At 48.1% G+C, this 19,629-nt stretch overlaps 1 protein-coding gene across 1 annotated transcript in view; it reads left to right on the forward strand.

Moving 5' to 3' along the window:
- PLXNA2 (plexin A2) overlaps window positions 1-19,629 on the forward strand; it is a 252,736-nt gene that overhangs the window by 154,772 nt on the left and 78,335 nt on the right. The window contains exons 5-8 of the mRNA XM_038749116.1: window positions 8,463-8,563; window positions 13,295-13,418; window positions 16,692-16,845; window positions 18,697-18,793. Of these exons, the coding sequence (XP_038605044.1) occupies window positions 8,463-8,563; window positions 13,295-13,418; window positions 16,692-16,845; window positions 18,697-18,793 (476 nt within the window). The remainder of the gene's footprint in view (window positions 1-8,462; window positions 8,564-13,294; window positions 13,419-16,691; window positions 16,846-18,696; window positions 18,794-19,629) is intronic.

Genomic DNA, 19,629 nt, shown 5'->3' on the forward strand with positions numbered 1-19,629 from the left:
AAGCGCTCAATAAATATGATTGAATGAAGGAATGGAGTATGGGCCTGGGAGTCAGAAGGTCTTGGGGTCTAATCCTTGCACCACTACTTGTCTGCTGTGTGACCTCCGGCAAGTCACTTCTTTGTGCCTCAGTTACCTCTTCTGTAAAATGGAGATTGAGATGGTGAGCCCCACGTGGGGCAGGGACTGTGTCCAACCCAATTTGCTTGTATCCACCCCAGTGCCTAGTACAGTGCCTGGCAAATAGTAAGCACTTAATAAATACCATTATTATTATTATTATGGAAAAATAGGGTGTGGGAATGAGGCATTAGGAAAGACTACCTGGAGGTGCAGGACTATGAAGATGGGGAGAAATGTGGTCTATGGGAGATGAAGGGGGAGGGAGCTCCAGATGGGGTGGGGGTGGGGGGGAGCATGAGCAAGAAGTTTACAGAATCTCACCTCCCACCGTTAGCACTGCCCACATCGAACCCATGATCCCCATTTTACAGATGAGGTAACTAAGGCCCAGAAAAGTGAAGCAACTTGCCCAAGGTCACACAGCAGACAAGTGGCAGAGTTAGAATTAGAACTCATGACCTTCTGACTGCCCTGACCATGCTCTATCCATTGTGCTACACTGCTTCAGAAATTCAGCCCCCCAGTGCACTCCTGGCTCTGGATTGGTCCGGAGAATGATAGAAACTTTCTTCTCTCTACCCAGGAGGGAAGGGGTAGATTTTAGAGGAGGTAGACGAAGATTAACCAAGGCTACCCAAACTTCCCACCCCATCCAATTCCCATTTTCCATTCTGCTCCCCTCTCCTCCTGCCCAGCCCCAGCTGGGAAGAGTCCAAGATCTAGGCAGCTTTGGCTTCTGATACATTTCCCTGCAGCCCCACATAGTTTGTAAGCATCTCTGCTATTCCTGCTGCTTCATTTCATTTGAAAAGTGGCCGTCGCTTGCTCAGAGCCGGGCACAGGCAGCCGTTTGGGTTCCTGCCAACAGTCAGCAGGGCAATTTCAACACAGATCCTGTCTCCCTGGATCTGGCAGGAGTTTAACCAAGAAGAGTAACTGAATCCGCTCCCTCCTGGGAAGAGGGATGGAATGTGTAGGGGAAGTGGCTGGGTCGGACACCAAACACATACTTTGCCCTAGCCACTGTGACCAGGCTGGAGAGAGTGGAGGCTGGGAGAGAACATAATAATAATAATAATGATAATGATATTTGTTAAGTGCTTACTATGTGTTAAGCATTATTTTAAGCTCCGGGGTAGATAGAGGCTCACAGTCTTAATCCCCATTTTGCAGCTGAGCTAACTGAGGCCCTGAGAAGTGAAGTGACTTGCCTAAGGTCATGCAACAGACAAGTGGCAGAGCCGGAGTTAGAACCCAGGTCCTTCTGATGCCCAGGCCCGTGATCTTTCCACTAGGCCCCACCACTTCTCTTCGAGTCTAAACCCCTGTGTTTTTGCCCTGCCTCCCTCTCCCTACCACCTTGTTCACAAGACTAGCTTCAGCTGGTGCCCCTTGAAAGCAAGTGAACAGTTGTGTCTCTGGGAGCTGGACTGAGGGGGTTGGGTGAGCCTAGAAAATTCCCTCAAATAACAGGCCGGATTTCATCTCTCCCAGGTCCCCAGGGCAGGACACGGGAACTGTGGATGAGGCCAACTGCACCCTGAAACACACACCACCTGTGTCTCTATGGCCCTGGCCTCAGAGAGGCCCCTCTGTTCTCTCTGTGCTGAACCATAGGAGAAAGGATGTGTGCTGGGACAGGTGTAGCAGCTGGCTGGGGAGGGGAGCAGATTCCAGGGAGGGCTAGGATTACATGTTCAGTTTCTAGCGGAGCCTGCCTGCCTTGAAAAGAACCTCCTTCCTGGGCCTCTTTATAAACCATCAAGCAGACAACTCCCAGAATTCTGGGCGTGGAAGACCATCAGGCAGGAAGGCAGTAGCCATCAGGTTCTCTGCAGACTAGTGATTGCCTTGACTTGTTCCAAGCATCTGGGGGGTTGCCTGTCCACGGGGGCTTTTGCTGCACTTGGTAATAATGGTTATGAGGTTTGTTCATTCATTCATTCAATCATATATTTATTGAGCGCTTACTGTGTGCAGAGCACTGTACTAAGTGCTTGGAAAGTATAATTCAGCAACAGAATTTCAACACTATGTGCAAAATCCTGGGGGTCATGCAATACAAGCAGATCCTACAAAATATCTGTCCCACAAGAGACCCACAATCTAAAGGGGAGGGAGGCAATGCAGATATTTAATTCCTATTTTTACAGATGAGGAAACTGAAGCATAGAGAAGTTAATGGACTTACACAGGTTCATACAGCAGGCAAATGGCTGGATTGGAAGTAGAACTCAGGTCTCCGGATTCCCAAAAATAATGATAATGATAATAATAATGATGGTATTTGTTAAGTGTTTACTATGTACAAAGCACTGTTCTAAGCGCTGGGCACTGTTCTAAGCACTGGAATGATGATGATGATAAAGTTTATTAAGCGCTTACTATATACAAACTCTATACTAGGGGCAAGGATAATTACAAAATACTAAGATCAGACCCAGCCTGCATGGGGCTCACAGTCTAAGAAGGGAAAGAACAGATTTTTGATTCCCATTTCACAGATGAGGAAACAGAGCACAGAGAATTTAAATTCATTCATTCATTCTGTCGTATTTATTGAGCGTTTACTGTGTGCAGAGCACTGTACTAAGCACTTGGGAAGTACAAGTTGGCAACATATAGAGATGATCCCTACCCAGCAACAGGCTCACAGTCTAGAAGGGGGAGACAGACAACAAAACAAAACATGTAGACAGGTGATTAGCCCAAAATTACTCACTAGTCAAGCAGCAGAGCCAGGATTCATTCATTCATTCAATCATATTTATTGAGCACTTACTGTGTGCAGAGCACTATACTAAGTGCTTGGAAAGTACAATACAGCAATAGAGACAATCCCTGCCCACAGCGGGCTCACACCTAAGTCCTCTGATTCCCAGTCCTATGCTCTTTCCTAGCTCCTCCTGCTGAGCACAGCCATGACCTCACTGGACTTCAGCAATAGGTCTCTGGCCTCTGGATTTGGTGCCCACACTGCTACTTGTGGATATGTATCTCTATATGTTGCCAATCTGTACTTCCCAAGTGCATAGTATAGTGCTCTGCACACAGTAAGCACTCAATAAATATGATTTGAATGAATGAATGAATGACACCAAGGGCCTTGTTGTCAGGAAGAGGCCAAAACAGTCATCACCTCTAGGCTGTTGTGGGTGGGGAACATGTTTTGGGTTTTTTTTTTTAATATTTCCTAAGCGCTTACTATGTGTCAAACACCATTCTAAGCCCTGGGGTGGGTACGAGTTAATTAAGGTTCTCAGTTTAAATAGGAGGAAGAATAGGGAAACTGAGGCCCAGAGAAGTTAAGTGACTTGCCCAAAATCACACAGCGAGCAATTGGCAGAGCAGGGATTAGAACCCAGGGCTTTTGACTTTGGGGCACACGCTCTTTCCACTAGGCTATGCTGCTTTTCTACCAAATCTGTTACATTGTACTCTCCCAAGTGCTTAGTACATTGTTCTGCACACAGTAAGTGCTCAGTAAATAGTGTGGATTGATGGATTACCTCCCTGAGCTGCAGAGATCACCCATCCATCCCTGCTGAGGACCAGGGAGCTCCCCTCCTCCCGACCTAGCCCTAGTAGTCCCTGCCCCTCCCTGAAGTGAGCTCTGCCAGATCCTTACCCCTCCTTCCTGATGAAGCTTCCTGGGAGTCGGCTTCTGGCCCAGAGGGAGGCACCAGGGGAGCCAACCGAGGCAGCCAGGGAAACAAGGTACCACTTCCCTTCCCCACCCCCGCAAACCCAAAGACGGCCAACCCCAAGACGCACGGGCCCCAGAGGCCAAGGGGACATGGTGGCAGCCTGAATCACCTTCAATTAAGTAAATTACTTAATGAGACAGTTATCTTCATTAAGGACCATTATGAGAAATAAACCGAGGCCGAGAAGGATATGTGAGCGTGAAAGCTGGGGTCTTGCATAGAGAGGCATCTCCCAGAAAGGATGGGTAGGTGGTCAGGGTAGAGTTGTCCATGATGCATCTGGCATGATGCGTGCCAGCACAGCAAATCTGTGCCAAATTCCCTCACCCTCACATTCCTGCAGTAGGGGTGCTGTGTGGATAATTAAAATCCAGTAATAACAAACAAACACTAATTATGGAATTACCCACTGGTCCCATTAAACTCTGAGTCAGCCCTGCTGCATATCTCCTCTCTCTGTGGCTAACTTTCCAAGGAAAATCTGGCTTCCCAAGGGACCTAACACAGGCCTTCCCAGCTCCCAGGGGTGTGCTCAGGGCAAGCCCCAACACCCCTTACTTTCCTTCCTGCTCTTTGGTCCTTTCGTCTAAAATGTCCAATTGGTGCCCTGCTGGAATTTGAACTCGGGCCCCTAGGGGGTTTAGGCAACTCCCATAATCCTCAGAGGCAACCCAACATGTGGGATCTGCCCATGTGGTGCAACAGAATGTATTTCCTGTTTGTCCCAGGCTCATTTCTGGTCCATTTCAGTGTTCAGTTCCTGGGGCTGAAGAGAGCCCAAACTGGTCTGAACACTGTGACTGGGAAAAGCCAGGGTGGGATTCTTGACCATGCAGGGCCTGTCATGGACAGTCGTTCCATCATGGCCTAGTGGATAGAGTACAGTTCTGGGAGTCAGGAGGGCCTGCATTCTAATCCAGATCCTGACATTTGTCTGCTGGGTGACCTTGGGCAAGTCACTTCACTTCTCTGGATCTCCATTACCTCATCTGCAAAATGGGAATTAAGAATTTGAGCACTATGTGGGACAGGGACTGAGTCCAACCTGATTACTTGTATCTACTCCAGGTCTTAGAACAGTGCTTAACACATAGTAAGTGCTTAATAAATACCATTGTTATTGTTTGTTGTTGCTGTAAAAGGCTTAGAGAGAGTTGATCATCTTTCTTGAACATTGTGCAGAGCTCTATACGAAGTGTTTGGGAGATCATAACAGAGTAACTAGATACAATCCCAGCCCATCAACCAATGATATTTATTGAGTGCTCTGTGCAGGGTGCTGTACTTAGTACTGGGGAGAGTTCAGTAGAGTAAGTAGACATGATCTCAGCCAAAAAGTCTATTAATCAGTGGTATTTATTGAGTGCTTTCTGTGTGCACAGCACTGTACTAAGTGCTTGGGAAAGTACCCTTGATTGGTAGATACGGTCAAGGAGCTTACAGTTGAGCTTTTCCCAGTCACAATGTGCAGTCCTTATAATAATAATAATAATAATAATAATAATAATGGCATTTGTTAAGCACTTACTATGTGCAAAGCACTGTTCTAAGGGCTGGGGTGGATACAAGGTGATCAGGTTGTCCCACGTGGGGCTCACAGTCTTAATCCCCATTTTACAGATGAGGTAACTGAGGCACAGAGAAGTTAAGTGACTTCCCCAAAGTCACACAGCTGAAAAATTTCAGAGCCAGAATTTGAACCCATGACCTCTGACTCCCAAGCCCATGCTCTTTCCACTGAGCCATGCTGCTCCTCCTCCTTATAGTTTGGACTCTCTTCAGCCCCCAGCAACTGAACACTGAAGTGAATCAGAAATGAGCCTGGGACAAAGAGGAAATACGTTCGGTTGCACCAAATGGGTAAATCCCACATGTTAATTTATTAATTGAAATAAATTACAAGTAGGATAAGCAACAGAGTATAAGGGTGTAGATATGAGGGAGGAAGGTTGAGCTTTGTTGACTTGGGACATCCCAGATGGGGCAAAAACCAAGCCCCTGTCAAGAGCCTTCCTCCTGGGTCACTGTGCTCCAACCTGAGTCATTGAAGAGAAAACCAAGGAGGGCCCAGGAAACAAGAAAAATAGTTGTGCTACTGGTTCATGTTTAGAGAAGAACAGGGTTCTCACTATCTCTGCCGCCTTTGGCTTGAAAGTGGGCTTTGTTGCCCGAGACACTGGCCCCATTGAGTCCCGGATTCCCCAGCTGCTGAGAGCCGGGCTGTGTTTTGACGGACTGGGCAAATGCAATGCAGACAGTTGTTTTAATTTCCAGCCAGATGCAGACATCACTCACGAGGGGCCAGAAACCCCAAGAAAGGGTGGCTGAGCACTAGGCGGCTGTAATCCCCCATTCGGAGCTGGGTGGGAGGGGGCCGGGGGTGGGAAGGAGGACCGGGTGGTCTGGTAACAGACATCCTGCGGCAGAGCTCACAGGGACTTGGCCTGGGAGAGCTAAACTGGAGAAGAAATCCAAATTTGGCCCTCAGAGAACATGATAGCTGATTTTGTGCAGGGAGCGGGGAGAATAGGAAAGTGGGTTTTTCTCTGATCTCAGTCTCACAAGCTGTCCCCTCTGTCTCCCCACTTCCACCCCTGAAAACGGAAATGAAAGAGCCCTGGGCAAGGATTTGGGGGACCCACTTTCTAGTCCCAGTTCTCCTACCCTGCTGAGTGATGTTTGGCCAAGTCACCTAACCCCTCTGAACTTATTTTTCCCCCTTGGTAAAGTGGAGAGAATCATTGCTGTTCATTACTGGTCTGAAAACATTTGAAAACAAAGGAAATGTGCTCTCTAAATTCAGTGTTATTATTATTCCCTTTCCTGCCCACTTTTCAAACTCACAGGCTCTCTCTCAGATAATAATAATAATAATAATAATAATAGTTATTTATGGTATTTCATTCATTCAATCATATTTTTATTGAGCACCTACTGTGTGCAAAGTACTGTAGTAAGTATTTGGCATTTGTTAAGTGCCTACTATATTCCAGGCACTGTACTAACCACCACAGTAGATACAAGACACAGTTCCCATCCCACATAGGGCTCACCATCTTAATCCCCATATTGCAGATGAGGTAACTGAGGTCCAGAGAAGTAAAGTAACTTGCCCAAGATCACACAGCAGGCAACTGCTGTGAAGCAGCATGGCTCAGTGGAAAGAGCTTGGGCTTGGGAGCCAGAGGTCATGGGTTCTAATCCTGCCTCTAACACTTAGCCGTGTGACTTTGGGCAAGTCACTTAACTTCTCTGGGCCTCAGTTACCTCATCTGTAAAATGGAGTTTAAGACTGTGAGCCCCTTGTGGGACAACCTGATTGCCTTGTATTCCCCCCCAACACTTAGAACAGTGCTTTGCACACAGTAAGCGCTTAACAAATGCCATCATCATTATTATTAAGTGGCAGAGTCAGGATTAGAACCCAGGTCCTTCTAACTCCCAGGCCTGAATTCTATCCAGGAAGCCACTGACCTGGATTCCTGTGTCCAGTGCAGACACGGTTCCTAGGCATAACCAGAAGGGGTTTCCTTGCTTTCAAGGGGTCACGTAGACTTCAGGAGTGGATCTACCCGAGGTAATCAAAATAACTGTGGTATGTGTCAAGTGCTTACTGTGGGCCAAGCACCATACTATGAGCTGGGGGAGATGCAAGATAATCAGGCCAGACACTGTTTCTATGCCACATGGGGCTCACAGTCCAAGGAGAACAGGTGTTGTATCCCCATTTTACAAATGAGAAAACGGACCCCCAAAGAAGTTGTCTCATGGTACAAAAGTGATGGAGCCAGGATTAGAACCTGGATCTCCTGGTTCCCAGACCCGTGCTCTTTCCCAGTTGGCCCCACTGCCCCTGAGGTCTTGCAGTCAGGGAAGAGGTTATCCCAGTTCCAAATCCACAGATTCCCATTCTCCCTGGCAGAAGCAGATTCGGGCAGACAGCTCTTCCCCGCCGGAGTGAATGCCCCTGCTCACCCAGACATTTCAAAGGAGGGAAGATTTCCCGGGGACGGTGAATGCATGCATTGGGAATGAGCTAATTGCATCCAGATGGTATATTTTGTAAGACGGAAAGAAACTGCACCGTTCGATGAATATTATTTGATGAGAAAAGTTTTCCTTCCCCCGTTTTCATGTTTTTCTGTAAAGACAGGATGTCTCAAACCAAGCCCAGCTGAAAGCCCTTCAGAAAAAGAGTTTTCTGCCTCCCAATAGCCTCTCAGGAGAGTTAACCATGTTCAGCTTTAACTGGCCGTGGAGAGCTAGCTTACAGTCCAATACCCAGACAGCAAAGTTTATGTCTAGTCCAAACGTAGAAAGACTGTGCTTGTAACCTCCTGGGAAACAGGGAGGCTGAATCCAAACAAAAGGGGCAAGGGATATGGGTGGCAGGGTGAGATGGGGAGGACCATGAGAAGAGGAGGACCTTGAGAAGACGAGTAAGACTTTATGCCAAGGGGGTAAAACAACGATTGGTTTCACTCCGTTTTTCAACCCGAATCACTTCTTTGTGGGGAGAGGGAAGCTGGTAGAATGTGTGAGTTGAGCTGTTATTGTGGATGTTTTCTGACCTGCTGATTTGACCTTTGTGTTTCTCTGTCTTCGTGCCCCCTTATCCCTCTCACATGCCAGGTCTCCAGGATCCCAGTGGAGTCCTGCGAACAGTATACGACCTGTGGGGAGTGTCTGAGCTCGGGAGACCCTCACTGCGGCTGGTGCTCCCTGCACAATATGTGAGTCTGGGGTTCTGGGGTTGGGGGCATGGCCAGCTTGGGGATCTTCACACAAGCGTCCTAGAGAAGTTTAGGGGTGGCGCCATTGGAGTCCCTTCTTCTGGGCCAGGATTAGAATCAGTGTGGCCTAGGGAATCTTGCCCGGGTCTGGGAGTCAGAAGGACTTGGGTTCTAATTCCAGCTCCACCGCTTGTCTGCTGAGTGACCTTGGGCAAGGCACTTCACTTTTCTGTGCCTTGGTTACCACATCTCTAAAATGGGGATTAAGACTATGAGCTCCAGATGGGACACAGACTATGTTCATCCTCGTTAGCTTGAATCTATCCCAGGGCTTAAAATGGTACCTTGCACATAGTATTTAAGAAATACCTTAAAAAAAAACAACTTGTGGCTGGAGTGGAATTTGGGAATGGGGCAAAACAAGTCATCTCCCAGGGATAGGGCACTCTTTCGGTACTTGGCACCTGTCCCCTTCCCACATCCCACAGAACACCTGCCGCCCCTCCCATTTTAGCACCCAACCCTTTCTTTTTCTCTCATTCCCTGATGCCCAGGAAGCAAGACTGAATGTTCCAGGAAGAGAATTAGTATCTCTCTCCATTCAGATACTTCAGAATAGGAAGTCTAGGCTCAGATCAATCTCCTCTGAAGGCAGGGGATGTCAGAGCTGACATTTGAGTGGCCTGCCCGTCCCTGAGATGCTATGATTCCAAGAACTGGCATTGTTTTCTGCCCACCCCGAAGTCCCCATTCAGTCCAAGTATGGATGGCTGGCTTTAAGGAAACAAAATCACCCTCATGATGCTCCTTCACTTCAAGAAGCTGGCTGGGCCCGGTGCCTGGTGGACAGGGTCAGAGATGGTGGAGAGCAGGGGCAGGCCCCAGAGGAAAAGAAGTGGAAATCCAGCCCTGAAAGGAGCCGGAAACCCCCCGATCCCTTGCCAGCCAACTCAGCATCTCTATGTTATGTGCCGGGTCGGGGCAGAGAAGGAGAGCCAGAGATCCCTCTGTAGCACAATAGCTCTTGGCTCTGGGCCATAGCAGCAGGTGTTGGGAGGGTGAGAAAGGGAGGCAGGCACACTGCAGATGCAAAATCTGGACTGGATTAAGGCCCAGGGCAAGCTGGGTTCACCACTCATGGTTTGGGGGCAGGGCTTGCCCCCGAAGTTTTGAGTGGCTTTGCAAATGGGTGATCGGCCACTCACTCCTGACAGATAACAGTGTAGGCCAGACCAGGGGTAAAGACAGGGAGGAATTACTGATTTTATTACCTAAGCACACCATGAGAAGACAGGGTGGGGGACTGTGAAAATAATAATAATGATGGCATTTATTAAGCATTTACTATGTGCAAAGCACTAAGCACTGGGTGTAGCGCAGCTGTCCTTCGAGACCTGGTGCTGTGGGTCCTTCTGCTAGGCCTAGTGGATACAGCATGGGCCTGGGAGTCAGAAGGACCTGGATTCTAATCCCACCTCCGCCATTTGTCTGCTGTGTGACCTCAGACAAGTCTCTTAACTTTTCTGGTCCTCAATTACTTCATCTGTAACATGGTGATTAAGACTGTGAGTCCCGTGTGGGTCAGGGACTTTTGTCCAACCTGATTAAGCCAGTATCTACCCCAGCGCTTAGATCAGTAGTTGCCATATAGTAAGCACTTAACAAATGCCATCATTATTATTATCATTACTATTAGGCTACTGGTCCCTGCTGTACCACAAGTATGGAAAGGCAGACTTTCCGGCAATACAGGAATAAAACCAAGCCTGTGCTGCATTCAGGAATCATCCAGGATGCTCAGGGAGACAGAGGAGAGCCTGTTCGGCTGGGTTTCCCACAAGCCTAGCTAAGACTGGCTCTTGGGGTATGCTTCTTGCTCACTCTCCCTCAGGTGTCAGCTTTCTCCAGAGGAGGGAGAGGAGAGCAGCAAAGTTTTTTGGCTTTTTTTTAATGGTATTTCTTAAGCGCTTACTATGTGCCAACCACTGTACTAAATGCTGGGGTAGATACAAGTTAATCAGGTTGGCTACCTTCCATCTCCCACATGGATCATAGTCTTAATCCCCATTTTACAGATGAGGTAACTGAGGCACAGAGAGATGAGTGACTTGCTGGAACTTAAAACCTGGCTCCTTCGGACTTCCAGGCCCATGCTCTGTCCTTTAGGCCACAAGGGGTCCCAAGGCAGAGCCTAATGATTTCTAAGAAAAGAGACATCTAAGCCAAGCCCCGAGACTAGGAAATGGGTGAGGGGGCCCACGAAGTCCCTTCTGGCTTAGGATTTTGCAATTTGATACTTATCTAGAAGGTAAACTCTCCCAAATTTAGGTTCTTTTCTGATGCATGGCTGGTTGGCCATTGGCTTCAGTGCACAGACACAGTCCTGACTAGGGTTGGAGTGGATGTCATGTGCCAGCTCCCTTCAGACAGGTCAACCCGGCCAGGTATTTCCGACTCAATTTTCCCTGAACCAAAATCTTTCCAGTACACCAAAGGAGTGGTGTGGTCTAGTGGAAAGAATCTGGGCCTTGCTCCTCTACTTGTTTGCTCTGTGACCTTGGCCAAGTCACTTAACTTCTCTGTGTTTCAGTTTCCTCCTCTGTCAATTGGCGATTCAATGTATGTTCTCCCTCCTACTTAGACTGTGAGCCCCATGCGGGACAGAGAATGTGACTGACCTGATAAACTTGTATCTATCCTAATGCTTAGGACAGTGCTTAATACATCATAAGTGCTTAACAAATACCATTATTTTTACCAATTACTGCCACCAGTGTCAGCACTAAGTACCTCTCTTTCCCCATCACCTAGTCCAGCCAGACTCACTCAGGAGATACTCATGGTTGCCCCCACCTATCCCAGTAGACCATCACCATCAACTACTCCCCCTTCCCCACATCCCTTCCTTGGGGACCCAGGAGAAGCGACTGGTCTGCCCTAACCCTAACCCTCCCACTTCCAGACCTCAGTCTCCTCTGTGGGAGAGCTCAGAAGAATTGCTAAAGAGCCTACTAGGTCCCGGGGGATTTGAAATCTCCCTGTCTTTTCTGTATGCCATGCTCTCGAGAGTGTGTTATTGTCTTGCAGTCTATTTATCTCTGTTAGGGCTGTTGCCATAAATAGTATGATAAAAAAGAGCTATTTCAGCGAGTCAATGAGATAAAGGCTGCAGTCAAGAGCTCACTTTAGAGCTATCTTACGGATTCACTTAAACCTCAATAATTCTTTTCTTTGACAGCATTCATATTTAGGTCCATTATGTGCCAGGGAAGGGTAAGAGGGGGGTGGGCGGTCGGGTGGAAATGGCTGCATGCCTCTCACAGAGTTGTCACAGCTGTTTGGATAGGGCGAGTGCTAGCCTTGGAGAGTTTTCTGCCCATCAGAAACTGGCGGTGGCCCTGCTGTCAGGGACTGTCAAACTAGGTCTCTTCAGGGTCCATCAGGCAGGCTTAGAGCCTGAAAATCAGGGCTGCTGAGGAGAGGAGGCCGAGTGGGTGAATCACAAAATGTAAACTAAATAGGCACAGGGTAGCCCTGCCTTCAATGGAATAGCTTGGAATTTTCAGTCTCATGGGAACCAGAGAGGTCATCTCATCCATCCTCCTGTCTTCAGGAAAGGTGTCACTTAACCCACAGACCTGAAAGTCTCTTCTGGTCAAGGTTCTCAGAGAAAGAGGTCCCATAACCCATCTTGGCCACCCATTCCAGCATTTAATGGCCCTCAGTGTCGTTAGCTCTAACCCAAATCCCTCTTCCTGCATTTTAAAATCAGTTAAAATCAATTTAAATCAGTTTTCTTCTTGGATATCCAGAGTGGCTTCTCTCAGGTCCTCAGCGGGAGCAGGGAGAAGAATTGGGAAAAGCACCCCAAAACCTGAAACAGTAATGAGTATCTCTCCTCAAGGGGGAGGGGGGCCAAAGGGCTACTGCATCAGCCTTCTCTCTGATCTCCCATCCTCGTGTCTCTCCCCACTTCAATCCACACTTCATGCTGCTGCCTGGATTGTCTTTGTCCAGAAACGCTCTGGGCATGTTACTCCCCTCCTCAAAAATCTCCAGTGGCTACCAATCAATCTGTGCACCAGGCAGAAACTCCTCACCCTGGGCTTCAAGGCTCTCCATCACCTCGCCCCCTCCTACCTTACCTCCCTTCTCTCCTTCTACAGCCCACCCCACACCCTCCGCTCCTCTGCCGCTAATCTCCTCACCGTGCCTCGTTCTCGCCTGTCCCGCTGTTGACCCCCGGCCCACATCATCCCCCGGGCCTGGAATGCCCTCCCTCTGCCCATCCACCAAGCTAGCTCTCTTCCTCCCTTCAAGGCCCTACTGAGAGCTCACCTCCTCCAGGAGGCCTTCCCAGACTGAGCCCCTTCCTTCCTCTCCTCCTCGTCCCCCTCTCCATCCTCCCCATCTTACCTCCTTCCCTTCCCCACAGCACCTGTATATATGTATATATGTTTGTACATATTTATTACTCTATTTATTTATTTTATTTGTGCATATCTATTCTATTTATTTTATTTTGTTAGTATGTTTGGTTTTGTTCTCTGTCTCCCCCTTTTAGACTGTGAGCCCACTGTTGGGTAGGGACTGTCTCTATATGTTGCCAACTTGTACTTCCCAAGCTCTTAGTACAATGCTCTGCACACAGTAAGCGCTCAATAAATACAACTGATTGATTGATTGATGGCCCAGGATTCTGACCTTCCCCTATGTCTGTGTCTTTCTCAGGTGTTCCCGGAAGGACAAATGTGAACGGGCCCAGGAGCCAAACCGCTTTTCTGCAAGCATCAGCCAGTGCATGGACCTCAGGGTAGATCCCAGCAGCATCTCTGTCTCTGAGCACAGCCTCTTGGTGAGTACCCTGAACCACCAGCAGTGCTTCCTTCACCTTCCCCTCATCCCCTCCCAGACGTCATTCCCCCACAGGGACTCCCAGTGGCCAGACCAATACTTCCCCAATCTCTCTCTGCTGTGGTTATTCAGGACTTAATAAAAAAGAAGGAATTTGGCTTAGTGGAAAGAGTGCAGGCTTGGAGGTCTGGGGAACTGGGTTCTAAATTCAGCTCTGCCCCCTCCTGCTGTGTGATCATGAGCAAGTCACTTAACTTCTCTGGGCAGTGGTTTTCTCATCTGGAAAATGGGGGTTACAAATCTGTTCCCTCCCCTACTTTGACTGTGAGCCCCACATGGGATGAGGATCATGTACCACATGATTATCTTATATCTTCCCTAGGGTTTAGTACAGTGCTTGGCACAGAGTAAACACTTGGCAAATATGGCAATTGGTATTTCAAACAGCTCTGTCAGTGTTGGGGAGAGCCATACTTTTGCTTTGTGGAGGGCAGCAGGGAGTGAACTTTGACATGAGGTGTCCACCCAGCTTTCCCTGCCATCAGCCCCACAGAAAGTTTATAAAGCCCCACCTGTCCATGGCAGAGAGGGTGGCAGTGGGGATACACCACCAGGCCCCAGCCTCTGCCTCTTTGTTCCCATTAAACCAATTCCCTGATGCTGCCTCCCTCTGCCACTCTCCCTATGGATTCTCCCACCTCAACTGCTGTCTCTGGTACCCATCTTACCTCTTTTCACTCTGGGAGCACCCCACAGTTGCTGGTACCCATGGGGGGAAAGGAAGCAAAGGAAATTTTAAAGAAATCATACCCGAGAAAATCATAGCGGATCCTCTGGGAAACAGCTTGTTTCTGGAATATGTCTGGGGATAGATTATCAAATAATAAGAAAAAAGAAATCAGTAACCTAGCGAAGAGAGAACACTCACGTTTATGTGGTTACATAGTTATGGATGTTCATTCTGAATGTAAGTATATATGTGTGCACGCATAAATATCCATACATATTTCTGAAAAAGCACAGTTTAATTTCATTCCTGGGGGGCAGGGGGTGGGGTCTTAAATTCACTACCTAAGCAAGGTACATTTGCTAGGGTCTTCCTCTGTTCTTATTTCAAAGGCTTTTTAAGAGATTAATGAATAGTAATTGTGGTATTTGTTAAGCCCGTACTAGTTTCAAGAACAGTACTATATGCTGGGGTAAATACACAATAATCAATTCCCACATGGGGCTCACAGCTGGAATAGGAAGGGGAACTGAGATTAGGGAACTGAGGCACAGAGAAGTCAAGGGAATTGCCCAAGGTCACACAGCAAACGTGTGAGAGCTGAGGTAAGAACCCAGGTCCTCTGAATCCCAGGTCTGTGCTCTTTCCACTAGACTACATTGCTTCTCAAAGTATGTTCATTAATGAACCTTCCCAGATATCTGTTCAACTATTTCCTCAGGGGAACCAGCCCCTGTACTGTGGAGTTGGTGGTGGGGAGGGAAGGAGAGGGAAGGGGGAAGGGAAGGGGGATCATGCAGGGATGAGAAAGGGAGGTGTGAAACACTTAGAATTGTATTGTATTGTATTCTCCCAAGCACTTACTATGGTGTTCTGCACACAGTAAGAATTTATTGAATGCCACTGATTGATCAATTGACAGATTTCAGATCTTATGCCCCTAGAAAGCAGGTATAGGACTAGGACTTGAAGAGCTGTTAGCTTTATGGGGCCTTTCTCTGGGGAATGGGAGAGTTGCACTGAATCCAGTTGACACTAGAATACAGTCAACTCTATTATTAATGCTCATTAGATAGGGGGAGTATGATGAATTAAAATCCACAGATAATCCAAATTTTTTACTTTAGCTCATTATTTTACTAGACCTCATTCAGAGTGGCTAAAGTACAGCCACTGGGGGAGTCTCTGGAGAAAAGAATGGGATACTCAACATTATTATTATTTATCAAATTTATGATTAGCATTTGTTAAGCATTTTATGTTAAGCGCTTTAAAACAGCATGGCCTATTGGAAACAGCATGGGCCTGTCATTCAGAGGATTTGGGTTCTAATCCCTGCTCTGCCATTTTTTTATGGCTATTTGTTAAGTGCTTACTATGTGCCAGGCACTATACTAAGCACTGGAGTAGATACAAGCTAATCAGGTTGGACATGGTACCTGTCCCACATAGGGCTCACATTTTAATCCCCATTTTATCGATGAGGTAACTGAGGCACAAAGAAATAAATTGACTTGCTCAAAGTCACACAGTAGACAAATGGCAGAGGCAGGATTAGAACTCAGGTTCTTCTGACTCCCAGGCCCAGGCTCTATCCACTAGGCCATGGTGCTTCTCTGCTGTATGACCTTGGGTAAATCACTTAATTTTTCTGTGCCTCACTTTACTCATCTGTAAAAGGGGGATTAAATCCGTGATCATGATGTGGATCATGATTATCTTGTATCTAGCCCAGGGCTTGGTATAGTGCCTGGCCCAGAGTAAGTGCTTAGCAAATGCCATTTAATGAAAAAATCACTTTACTAAACACTGTTGCCATCAGGAAGCAGATTGGACTAGTGGAAAGATCACAGGCCTGGTTGTCAGAAGACCTGGATTCTTATTCTTTCCTTATTCTTCCTCCACCACCTCCCTGCTGTGTGATCTTGGGAAAGTCACTTCACTTTTATGTGTCTCAATTTCTTCAACTGTAAAATGAGTATTCAATATCTGTTCTCTGTCCTTCAAAGACTGTGAACCCTGTGTGAGAAAATAATTGTGTCCCACCTGATTAACTTGTATCTACCTCAGAGCTTAGAACAGTGCTTGGCACACAGTAAGTGCTAAACAAGTACCACAATTATTATTGAGTAAAAAATGGTCCCTGGCCCACAAGAGATTGTAGCAAAGTGGGTGGGGGAGAAGACAAAAGCCCTGGAAAAGAAATAACGGGATAATTTCACTTAAAAACAACACTATAATTACAATCATAAAAAGAAAAGCTTCTGTCAGTTATTATTCATGGATTCACTCTCTCCCGGGGGCAGGTCTAATACAAAGAGAGTCTGGACTATTGACCTTAAATTAGCAGATATTTTGCCTATAATTTACGAGCATTAAAGTCAAATACTGCACTCTCCCCCAAACTTGCACCCCGTTCCTCCAGTACTCCCTCAGTCCCTGCTGGGTCCAGTTGGGCCTGCATCCAGCGACCCTGCCAGGGTTTGGGTCCGACATTCTAGATCTTGACTCTCCCCTTCTTCTCCCCTACCCCCCATCCCGCTGCAGCTCAGCCTGTCGGTCAGCGATGCCCCAGACTTGTCTGCCGGGGTCACCTGTGCCTTTGGGAACTTGACAGAAGTGGAGGGGCAGGTGTCTGGGAGCCAGATTATCTGTTCCTCACCCGGGGCCAAGGATGTTCCTGCCATTCCCATGGACCAGGGTAAGACTGGGAGAGACACAGCAGGGTATGGTGAGGCGACGGAGGGGAAGGAGGGGAGGGAGCAAAGGCCAATAAGGGGACATAGAGAGGAAGAGAGATAGAGGAAGAGTGTGGGGAAAGAGAGAGGAAGGGAGAGGGAGCAGGAGAGAGGGGGTAAGAGACAAAGAGACTGAGAGGGAGATGGAGGAAGAGAGAGTGGGGGAGAGAGAGAAAGAGGTCAAGGAGGGAAAGAGAGAGAGAAAGAGTGGGAGTGAGGGCAAGTGGGAGAGAGAATGAGGGAGAGAGAGGGAGGAGGAGGAAGGAGAGAGACAAAGAGAAAGCAAAGGGCAAAGGAGAGGCAGAGAGAAAGGAAAAGTGGGAGAGGGAGAGAGAGGGAGAAGGAGGTGGGTAGAGATAAAGAGAGGGAGAGGAAAGGAGAAAGTAGGAGAGAGAGACAAAGAGACAAAGGGGTGGGGTAGAGGAGAGGGGGGGTGGGTTGTGGGGGGTGGGGGTGGGGCGGGGGGAGTGATGGCTACCAGGCAGAGAATCCTCCCAGTGGGTAGTCTGGGAGTACAGACTGAGCCCAAGCTGTCTGAGAGGGCAGTCTGAACTTGGACAATCTGGGAAGGCAATCTGGTTTCTCTTCCATGGAGATTCCACTGGCCCTAAAGCCACCTTTAATTCCCCCAGTATTCAAACCTGGCATTATCTGAATCTGACTCAAGGAAACTGGGTCTTCAATTCTTTTTAAAAATAGGATATTGGCAGAGCACTGAGTATTGTTTAACACATCCTCAGAGGACTCTATAAAATAAAATGGGCTTAAGCTGCAGCAAGAGAGATTTGGGTGAGCCATAAAGAAGAACTTCTTGGGAGTTTAGGAGAAGTATTGAGCTTGATAGCGATCTGTAATTGATTTTCCTTCATTCATTCAATTGTATTTATTGAGCACTTACTGTGTGCAGAGCATTGTACTAAGCACTTGGGAGAGTACAGTATGATTATAAACAGACACATTCCCTGCCCAGAATAGCTTACAGTCTAAAGGCAGGGAGATAGACATGAATACAAATAAATAAAATGACAGATGTGTACATAAGTGCTGTGGGGCTGGGAGGTGGGAAGAGCAAAGGGAATAGGGTCAGGGCAATGCAAAAGGGAGAGGGAGATGAGGAAAGGTGGAGCTTAGTCTGGGAAGGCCTCTTGAAGGAGATGTGCCTTCAGTAAGGCTTTGCAAGTGGGGAGAGTAATTGTCTATCGGACTTAAGGAGGGAGGGTGTCCCAGGCCAGAGGCAGGATGTGGGCTAGGGGTCGGCGTTCTGTCTCGAACGTTAGATTGTAAGCCCTTTGAGGACAGGAATCCTTTCTTCGAACTTTATTGTACTATCCCAAGGACTTAATATAGAGTTCTGCCCATAGTAAGTGCTCCCTAAATTCCACTGATCAATTGATTGAGTGATTGGAGTCTCCAACCCTGGAGAACTTTAAAAATGGGACGAACACTCATCTGCCCTGGATAAGTTTAGGCCTTCACCTACCTGAAGGCAGGAGATCGGACAAAATGACTCCAGCTTTAGGATACCATAATTCAATTAATCAGTTGTAGTTACTGTACTAAGCTCTTAAGAGAGTACAACATGATTGAATTGGTAGACACAATTCCTGCCCTCAAAGCCTAGTAAGAGATGAGAATCCTTGCCTCAAATGAGCTTTCATCTGAGCCCTAGGCTGGGTCACTTTAGTCACTCGTTAGAAGAGGCAAGTTGCCGCTGACTGTACAGAGTCAACAGAGCAGCCCTGTGCTCTGCTTCCCTCTTCACCCTCATGGCTCCATGGTGTCACCATCTCCAAAGCCTCTCCATATCTTTGCAGACTGGTTTGGGCTGGAGTTGCAGCTGAGGTCCAAGGAGACAGGGAAGATGTTTGTCAGCACTGAATTCAAGTTCTACAACTGCAGCGCCCACCAATTGTAAGTCACCCTTGGTCCTCGCCCCCACTTGCCAGCCAGCAAAGGAGGGGGTTAAAGATGTCCACTAGGCCCCTGGGAGAGTGACCCAGAGGGACTCTGGTGGGCAGAGTGTTGGGGCAGGAGGAGAAGGAAGGCAAGGGAGGGAGGAACTCAGAGCTGGGAGGGCCTGGGGGCCAGTGAGTACAGGCAGAGGGATGGGGAGCAAATCTGGAATGCCAGAAGCCCAGGAGAAGGGGAGCTGCCTCAGAGTGTGGGTCCAGAGCTGTGCCCAAGCCCCCGTGGGTCCAGAGCTGTGCCCAAGCCCCCGTTTGGCCTCTTGCCTCTTCCCTGTTTTTAACTAACCCGTTGGTGCCCCCAAGCTGTGCAAGCCGGCAACTGTGCTTTCAGCTGGGAGCTTTCCAAGGGGAGATCAGAGGGCTAAACTGGCTTAGGGACCGTCTGAGAACTCTCCTCCCCGAATCCCCTGGGATCCAGAAACCCATGAGGAAGCAAGTAGGGCGTGGATGGGGCCACGTGGATTCCACAGCACCGGGAGTTCAGAAGCAGAAAAGTACACTAGCTGGCTAGGTCGAGAAGGTTCTGGAGTGACTGGCCCTGAGCAGCTTGCAAGAGAGCTCTCCACCTATTTTACTTCCTAGAGTGCCCTAGGGTCACTCTGCCCCCAGAAATATCAGCAGGAAGACTGGGACCCCGAGAATGAAGTCGGGAAGAAATATGGAGAAGGAAACTGGAGGCAGATTGTCCCCAATCCCGTAGAGAAGCACTGTTACCTGGTGTAAATAACACAGGCCTGGGAGTCAGAGAACGTGGGTTCTAATCCCGGCTCTTCCACTTGT

The sequence above is a fragment of the Tachyglossus aculeatus genome, chromosome 7, assembly GCF_015852505.1.
Source record: "Tachyglossus aculeatus isolate mTacAcu1 chromosome 7, mTacAcu1.pri, whole genome shotgun sequence".
NCBI lineage: Eukaryota > Metazoa > Chordata > Mammalia > Monotremata > Tachyglossidae > Tachyglossus > Tachyglossus aculeatus.